Below are 9,149 nucleotides of genomic sequence, written 5' to 3' on the forward strand. Positions count from 1 at the left end.
CAAGTGGGTCCCTTTCCTGTTTTTATGATCTTTTTGGAATACAGACCTAGAAGTAATGGTATTGCTGGGTCAAAGGGTATGCAGTTTTATAGCCCTTTGGGCATTGTTCCAAATTGCTCTTCAGAATGGTTAGATCTGTTCACAACTCTACCAACAATGCATTAGTGTTCCAGTTTTCCCACATCTCCAACATTTATCATTTTCTTGTTTTGTCATGTTAGCCAATCTGATGTGTGTGTGTGTTTCCTCAGAACTGTTTTAATTTGCATTTCTCTAATCAATGGTGATTTAGAGCAGTTTTTCATGTGACTGTACTTAACTTTAATTACTTCCTCTGAAAACTGCCTGTTCATATCCTTTGACCATTTATCAATTGGGGAAAGACTTGTATTTTTATAGATTTGACTCAGCTATATATTTTGGAAATGAGACCTTTATCAGAGACACTTGACTGTAAAAATTGTTTCCCATCTTTCTGCTTCCCTTCTAATCTTGGTTGCATTGGCTATGTTTGTGCAAAAACTTTTGAATTTAATGTAATCAAAATCATCCATTTTGCATTTCATAGTGTTCTCTGTCTCGTGTTTGGTCATAAATTCTTTGCTTCTCCATAGATCTGACAGGTAAACTATTCCTTGCTCCTAGTTTGCTTATGATATCAGTCTTTATAGCTAAATCATATACCCACTTTGACTTTATCTTGGTATTGGGTGTAAGATGTTGGTCTGTGCCTAGTTTCTGCCATACTATTTTCCAGTTTTCCCAACAGTTTTTGTCAAATAGTGAGTTCTTATCCCAGAAGCTGGAATCTTTGGATTTATCAAATAGTAGATTGCTATAGTCATTGACTGTTGTCTTGTGTACCTAACTTTTTCTGCTGTTCCACCACCCTGCTTCATAGCCAGTACCAAGTAGTTTTGATGATTGCTGCTTTATAATACAATTTAAGATCTGGTATAGCTAGGCCACCTTCCCTTGCATTTCTTTTCATTAATTCCCTTGATATTTTGGACATTTCGTTCTTCCAGATGAACTTTGTTCCTTTTTTCTAGCTTATAAAATAATTTTTTGGTAGTTTCATATGACACTGAATAAGTAATTTAATTTAGGTAGAATTGTCATTTTTATTATATTAGCTTGGCCTACCTGATGAACAACTGATATTTTTCCAATTATTTAGAACTGATTTGTGTGAAAAGTGTTTTGTACATTGTGTGGAACTCAAAAGTTTATTAAAATGAATGTTAATAATTGTCTTTACATGTAAATGGGGAAAAATAAATTACTAAATAAAAAATACATAGGTAGAAGAAAATTTAACAGTACAGAAAAGAAAGACAATATCATTGGAACATAAGTTCTGTACAAGCCTGTGACTGATGTTAAAGGAATGTATGGAAATAATTTGAGAATTATTAGTCTTCCAGAAAAACAGTGGAAGAGGCTCAAAAGTACATTTATAATCAAGACTATTTCTAATTTATAAGAAAACATAAGGATTGTAATACAATATTCCAAAGATCAAAGGATATCAATTTATACCACAAAAGTTATTTTCATGCAAATATCTGTAAATTTTGCATTTTCAAAAGAAGTAAACTGTACACTTACATTAAATTGTAAACTTCTAGAGGGCATGGGCTATTTGGGTTTTGTGTTTTTGTATTCCTAACGCTGTCATCCATGTAGGCACTTAATAAACATTAAGTTTTTTTAATTGAATTAAAACTCCTTACATACACATGCACACATACACAAATATTTAATACATCTCTTCTTTGTAGAATCTTTTGAAGATTACTATTAAGAAAAGTCAAGAGTATAATATATTTCAGTTGGAAAAATTATATGCAATAATTAGCCAATGTATTTATCAACATCGCAAAGACTATGACAAGACACAACTAATTCAGGTAAGTTATATACATTTTATAATTGATATTTTGAACCATAGTGATCTACCATCATGACCTCAAAGTTTATCCATCCATCCACAATCCTAACAATGTCTTACACAATCAAATTAACAAAAATTAGAAATCAATTTTTTAAAATTATAAATGCCAAACTAATCATATAGATAGATGTATCAGCAAGCACCCCAGCGTCCCCAGGGTGGCTGCCAACACAGGTTCTTAGATCCGCTTTGTTAAAGGAAAGCAACTCAAAATGGGTTAACAAACTTACTTTAATCAGTCAAATATGTATCATTTACCTAGTTCAGGGGAAAAAGGTCAGCACCCTGAACTTCAGAGTATACAGACAAAATTATCAAGACAGAGAAACAGATGGTTTCCAAACTGTCCAACTATTACATCCATACCAAATCAACATCTGGGTTTTTCAAAGCCGGGGGGCTCTCAACAATGGCTTCCCATAGTCTCATCTGATCAAATCACACAACACTTCTCAAACTGCCCAATCACACAGCAGCAAGGTGTGGGCATTCCTGAAAACCAAGCCTCCTGCCACAGGTTCCATGTGACCACATTCAGCCTATTAGGAGGCAGAGTATATTTTCAAATCAAGGAAGGTTCTCAGAGTCTCTTAAGCCTATCAAAGGGCCTAAGGGCAGGGAAGATCTTTAAATTTGCATTTCCATTACAATAGAACAAGTACAATTTTTGTGCTTTGCCTTTTTTGGATTTCAGAAATACTTTTGAATAATTCTTAGAATGCTGGCAATTTTAAAAATACAACAAAAAACTCAGTTTAGAATTGACAATAAATAATTGCCAGAGCCTGGCTAAAGTTTTTCTTGACACTCCAAAGAGTTTGCAAAATGAATTAATAGGAGATATTTTTTACCTTGTTAAGAGAGGAAATTTTAAGGACATTAGCATGATTGTTGACATACAAATAAAACTGCGAAATGTATCTGAGAGTAACTCTGCTTGGAAATATTTCAATAGCTTGAGTGATTGCAGATATTTGAAAGATACAGATAGTATTTCTACTTCATTCCTCAAGTTCTACAATGTAGACTAGCTTTCTCCAGGTTTTATTCAAAGTTGTTTACTATAAATTCTTTAAACTTGAACTTGTTGAGTAATGCTTTAAAGCATGCCTATTTTTATATTCATTTTGATAACTTTATTGAATAATTATTTCACTTGGAGAATGGGGTGTTCAATTTTGCTAAAATTGATTTATCCTGTTTAACTCTGTTTCCTCCTCTGTAAAATGGTGATAGTAATAGCACCCACCTTATAGGGTTGTTATGAGGATCAAATGAGACAGTGTATGTAATAAAAGTTGAAATTTTTTATTCACTTAAATGGGAACAGGATGATTATCTTGACAGAGTCTCAAACTTAGAAGAGACTTCAGACACGTTTTAGTCCAGTCTCAGAATCACCAGGATTCTCTTCTAAAACAATAAAATTAGTCTTTTTCTTTTTAGAAACCCCACCTACTTCTTATACATAGAACTTTTTTCAAGGTTACATCCCTCAGTTTTGTATTCTTAGAAACACTGTAATTTGTTTATCAACTACAGGTCTTCGGTCTAAAAAACAAACCATCTGTTACACTATCAAATATTTTTAATGAAACCTCGTTCCAATCTGAGGAGGCTGTGAGCCCTTTGAAAGGTTTCAGGGTGACCTCTTCTGTGTTACAGTGTTTAAGATCATTAGTGATACTCTAGTTATATTGATCATTGACATAATTTGTTTTTGTTTTTCCAGACTAGTTGGATTGCAATTTTTGGGCACTAGTGAATATAAAGTATTGTTTATTGTAAATAGATAAATTTTGGCAAATTGTTCTTTGAAACTTTTTTGACTCTGGTATCAGATGATCAATCTTGGACTCAGTGTGAGGGTATTTAGGAAATAAAATAATAGCATTAAAACTTACTGGTTTTTTCTCTCTTCTAATCCTCTAGAAAATGGAGCAAGAAATCAAAAATTTTAGTTGTTCCAAATCATGAAGTTGTGAGATTCAGCTTCAGTTTGACGTCTTGTTTTGTTCTCTTTTGTTATCTCTACATAGCTAGTGCAAGATTGAATTTCCACATATTTAAGATATATTGTTATTAAAATACTGCTAAATAAAGTATTTAAACTGCTTTTAATTTTGTATGTGTGAGGTGGATGTTTAAGTTGATTTTGATAATACATGATTGTTTAATACTTAATGCTGCAATGTTTAAGTTTCAAGTACTCTGCAGGTCTGTTAAAGTTGTTTTGATAAGTTTATTTGTCCGAGGCCATTAATTGTTCATTAGATTTATGACCCTTTTTTCATAAGAGTATTTGAAGGTGAAAATCCATTAATAACAAATCTCTTGTCAACATTTAAAATTTCCCCAGACTTACATTTGGCACTGTTAACTTTGTCCTTTTTTTTCCTTTCCTTAATGGTGTAAATTAAATAGAAATATAATGCTGCATTGTGGCCTATCATTGACCTCTGTTCCTTCTTTTTTTTTTAGTAATTTTTTTTATCTCTATCATCTTCTGGATTCTGTAACTTTCCTTTCCTTGCCTCATTACCCAAGAACTAATGTTCAAGCATAGGCTTTGTGGTAAAGCTCTGAATATAAAAGAGGCAAAAAGCTTTACAAAAGTTTTGAACTTGAACACTAAAATTAAGATATTTGTAAAATACGTATTTTCCTAATTCTAATTTAGGATTTATAAATATCCATGTTTACATTTTCTTATGTATACCTTTGTCATGTTTTGTGTTGATAACTACATTTTTTTTTGGTGTTTTTAAAAAACATGAGATTTAGGTTTGAAATCTAAGCTTGTGGCCTTGAAAATTTGTGTTTAGACATCATATAAAGATACTTTGTTGTATACAGTTGTATAAATGTTATACATTTTGATATTTTGTATTAATTATACCAAAAATAAATTTCCTGGGTATCTTTAAATGGTTAAAATTCTTACTACAGTGTTTATTCACGATTTTAAAATGTTAATCCCCAAAGACGCTTTAAAATTTTTAATATTAGTGTAGTGTGGGTATTTTTGTGGGGGTAAGGAAAGTAAGTTTTAGTAAAGCTATTCTATATAAAGAGAGAGTCATTAAACTTTCAGTCACTCTTTATGTAATGGTCAATGTTATACTGCCTTTCATTCCTTCAGATATCATATTTTAACTACCTGGTGATTCTTAAAAAGCTTTCTAGAAACCAATTGTTCATCTTTAAATTAGTTGTTACTGCCTTAATTTATATAACCAGCTTTAAGCAGTACTATAAACATGAAAAAGCTTCCCCCCAAAAAAATGTATGTACCTGGATATAAATATTTTGCTTGTACTATGAAATTTTATATATAAATTATTACTTTTCCAGGTATGTATTTTGTAACTTTACCACTTCATTTTTATGTATAGTTTGCATAATAAATTTTTCAAGTTGAAAATCAGTGTGAATTTTGCTTTTGCCTTTGGTATTTTAAGCATAATTTTAAAGATAATGATTGGGAGCAATGGGACAATTACAAAAAGATGAATAAAGTGAAAGGTTACAAGGGGGGCTATCTCATCTCTATCCCTTTTAAAATTCATCATTGAGATGTCAAAAAAGAAACCAGACTACTAGAAGTCTTCAAATGAAGGGGGAAAACTTTACAAAAATATCACCTTGATTAGAATATTAAGCACCTATGTATAAGGTATGGTGCTGGGTATTGGGGACAAAGACTAAAATTAAACAGTCCCTGCCCTCAAGTAGTTTACATTCTCTTGAGGGTGGTGGGGAAATCACATGTAAACATCAAAGTAAATGCAAACTATATGTGTAGAAGGAGCTAGGTCAACAATTCTAGAGATCAGGAAAGGTCTTGTGTAGGTAACTGAAGGAGGACTAAAGATTCTGAGAGGGCAGATGAGAAAGCAATGCATTGCAGGCATAGAAAACCACCTGTATGTAGGGAATGAGTGGAATTTTGTGATGAGATGGGTAGGAGGCCATTTTGACTAGAAGAGTAGTGCATAGGTGAGATTTTTAAAAGTGTAGGCACAAAGTAGACCGAGAATTTTAAATGTCAGCATAAGTTAAATTTCGTATTTTATCCAAGAAGTCATATTACCCTGCCACTACAAATTCATGTGTAATTTCAAGCATATCTAAACACCTACACAGTATTTTTTTTTCTCATTTTCTCTCCAAGTTTTTATCATGTTATTGTATAGATTGTTTTGGTTCTGCTGAATAGTGTATTGGACCTGGAGTCAGGAAGACCTGAGTTCAAATATGGCCTCAGGCATTTAACTAGAGCAAATCGCATAAGTTCCCTAATCTATAAAAGAGATAATATTGGTACTAACACCCAGGGTTGTTAGGAGGATAAAATGAGATATTTGTAAAAGTGCTTGACAAACCTTATAATGCTGTTACATAAATGCTAGATAGTAAGTCTTCCAAGACTACTGTGAAGATGTCTCATTATTCCTTGTAGCACAATATTCCATTCTTTTTCTATAATTTAGCATTTCTCCACTTGATAGGTATTCCAACTTTGTTTCCAATTTTTTGCTACAACAAAAATGCTAAAATTACTTTAGTACATGAATCCTTTTCTTCTTGGATATCTGGGTGTAAGCCTACTAGTATTAAGTGATTTTTTGGATATGGTTCCAGATTGCTATCCAACAGATTTGGACTAATTCACAGCCACCCCAAAAGTACCTTGGTTGTCCCTGTTTTCCCACAGGCCCTCCAATTATTTTCCTTGTTTTTCATCTTTGCCATTCTGATTTAATATTTAATTTAATATTTCCCCATAGCACCTGTTTGAAACTTAGAATCATAGATTTAGTGATAGAAGGTACCATGGCCATGAAGTAAAACTCCCACATTATACAAATAAAGAAAATGAGGCTAGAGGTGGAGCCAAGATGGCGGAGTAGAAGCAAAAATTTGGTGTGGGTTCCTGCTCCAATTACTTCCAATACATGTAAAAAAAGTGACTAAACAAATTTTAAAGCTACAGAACCCACAAAGAGACAGAAACAAATCTCCCGCTGAAGGTAACCCAACAGGCCAACAGGAAGGGTCTATTGCACCAATCTGGGAGCTGAGCACAGTCCTGCATGATGAGCCCTGCAGTTCAGTGGCCAGAGCAGACTTCAGGAGAGTGAATCACCAGCAACTGTGGCGGTTTCCAGAATTCTCAACCTATAAACAGCAAAAACAAAGTAAAAAGTCAGTGTGGAACTTTGTTGTAATGGGGGCCTGGAAGCTGGGGGTTGGAAATGTGCACTCCGGCCCCTGCCCCTGGAGCAAGAAGCAGCAGAGGCATGGTGGCTGTGGGTAGCTGCCTCAGGAGCTCCTGGGCTACAGATTGTAGGGGCACCAAGTGACCATTCAGAGGGTAATTGCTTTTACTTTGACCTGCTTGGATCAGGATCACAGTCTTGGATGGTGGCCCTGGCGTGTGTGGCCAGTGAGCCAGAGCTTGTGGGGGCTGTAGAGACGGTGCCCTCCCAATAGCTCTGGCAACTGCTAAAACCCCAGTGATTTGGGACAAAGCTCCCTCCAATCTGGAAGCAGAGTTCTACTGTGGCAAAGAGCTCAAAAGTTAAGTAATTGGCTGCCAATATGAGCAAGCAGAGGAAGCACAAACGACCACAGAATCCTTTTTTGGAGACAAAAAGTATGAAGGCATGGAACAGGAATAAGACAGAACTCCTGCATCCAAAGCCTCCAAGAAAAATATGAATTGGTTACAAGCCATGGAGGAGCTCAAGAAGGATTTTGAAAATCAAGTAAGAGAAGTGGAGGGAAAATTGGGAAGAGAAATGAGAATAATGCAAGAAAATCATGAAAAGTGAGTCAACAGCCTGCTAAAGGAGACCCAAAAATACAGTGAAGAAAATAACAACTTAAAAAGTAGACTAACTCAAATGGCAAAAGAGGCCCAAAAAGCCAGTGAGGAGAAGAATGCCTTAAAAAGCCAAATTACCCAGATGGCAAAGGAATTTCAAAAATTCACTGAAGAGAATAACTCTTTCAAAATAAGACTGGAGCAATTGGAAGCTAATGACTTTATGAGAAATCAAGATATAATAAACAGATCCAAACACAAAAAAATAGAAGGCAATGTCAAATATCTCATTGGAAAAACCCCTGCCCTGGAAAATAGATCCAGGAGAGATCATTTTTAAAATGATTGGACTACCTGAAAGCCACAATCATAAAAAGAGCCTGGACAGGGAGTAGAAGCATGACCCTCCCGCAGCTCCGGCTTCCACCCTCCCCAATCCATGTAAAAAGGGGACTCTAAACAAACTTTGGAGCTGCAGAACCCACAAAATGACACAGAGAAGCTAACCTCCCGCTGAAAACAGCCCGGCAGGCCGGCAGGAATCGGCCAGTGCAGAGCTCTGGGAGCCAAGGCTTTAGCCCCAGGGCGGGCCTGACCAGCTGCCAGCCAGAGGGATTCCAGATCAGCAGCAGCTGTGGCCGTTTCCAGATTTATCAACACATAGATGCGAAGGACAAGGTGAGAGGCCAGTGCATTCTGGACTTTGGGACCCAGTAAGTGGGAGTGTGTGGAAACCGCTGAGACGCCAGCACAGCCTGCCAGCGCCACGTGGCGGCTTCAGCTCCTGGCCTGCAGAGTGTAGGGGGACCAAGCACCAGTCTGAGGGGTCATCGCTCTTGCTTTAACCTGCTTGGATCTGGATTGCAGTCTAGGGTAGAGGTCCTGGGGTGTGTGTCCAGCTTGCCACAGCGTGTGGAGATCTCAGAGAGGGCACCCATCTAATACCTCTGGCAGCTGAGAAAACCCCAGCGTTTGGGACGAAAACTCTCCTGTCTGGTGGCAGAGTCCTACTGTGGCAAAAAGCCCAAAAGTCAAATCACTGAGTGGCAAAATGAGCAGGCAAAGGAAACAAAGCAGACAGAAGATTCCAACATTACACTCCTATTTTGGGGATAAGAAGGAGCAAGGCATGGAACAGGAGGAAATCAGTGAAGTCAGAACTCCTGTACCAAAAGCTTCAAAGGAAAATACAAGCTGGTTACAGGCCATAGAGGACCTTAAGAAGCAGATAAGAGAAGTGAAGGAAAAATTGGGAAGAGAAATGAGAACAATGCAAGAAAATTATGAAATGAGAGTCAACAGCCTGACTGAAGAAAATAATACCTTAAAAAACAGACTGACTCAAATGGCAAAGGAGGCTCA

General features: G+C 36.0%; 1 protein-coding gene and 1 long non-coding RNA gene across 2 annotated transcripts in view; one reads left to right on the plus strand and one right to left on the minus strand.

The window, feature by feature from the left end:
* ATAD2 (ATPase family AAA domain containing 2) overlaps positions 1 to 5,381 on the plus strand; it is an 89,507-nt gene extending 84,126 nt beyond the window's left edge. Inside the window, exons 27-28 of the mRNA XM_069081025.1 lie at positions 1,785 to 1,913; positions 3,890 to 5,381. Of these exons, the coding sequence (XP_068937126.1) occupies positions 1,785 to 1,913; positions 3,890 to 3,934 (174 nt within the window). The 3' untranslated portion in view covers positions 3,935 to 5,381. The remainder of the gene's footprint in view (positions 1 to 1,784; positions 1,914 to 3,889) is intronic.
* A 1,372-nt stretch (positions 5,382 to 6,753) lies between these two features.
* LOC138155814 (uncharacterized) overlaps positions 6,754 to 9,149 on the minus strand; it is a 16,114-nt gene continuing 13,718 nt past the window's right edge. The window contains exon 2 of the long non-coding RNA XR_011166998.1: positions 6,754 to 7,138. This is a non-coding gene — a long non-coding RNA (uncharacterized lncRNA). The remainder of the gene's footprint in view (positions 7,139 to 9,149) is intronic.

Source organism: Petaurus breviceps, unplaced genomic scaffold, assembly GCF_028583685.1.
Source record: "Petaurus breviceps papuanus isolate PSGF00001 unplaced genomic scaffold, PetGlider_PUasm1.0 98, whole genome shotgun sequence".
In the NCBI taxonomy this organism is placed as follows: domain Eukaryota; kingdom Metazoa; phylum Chordata; class Mammalia; order Diprotodontia; family Petauridae; genus Petaurus; species Petaurus breviceps.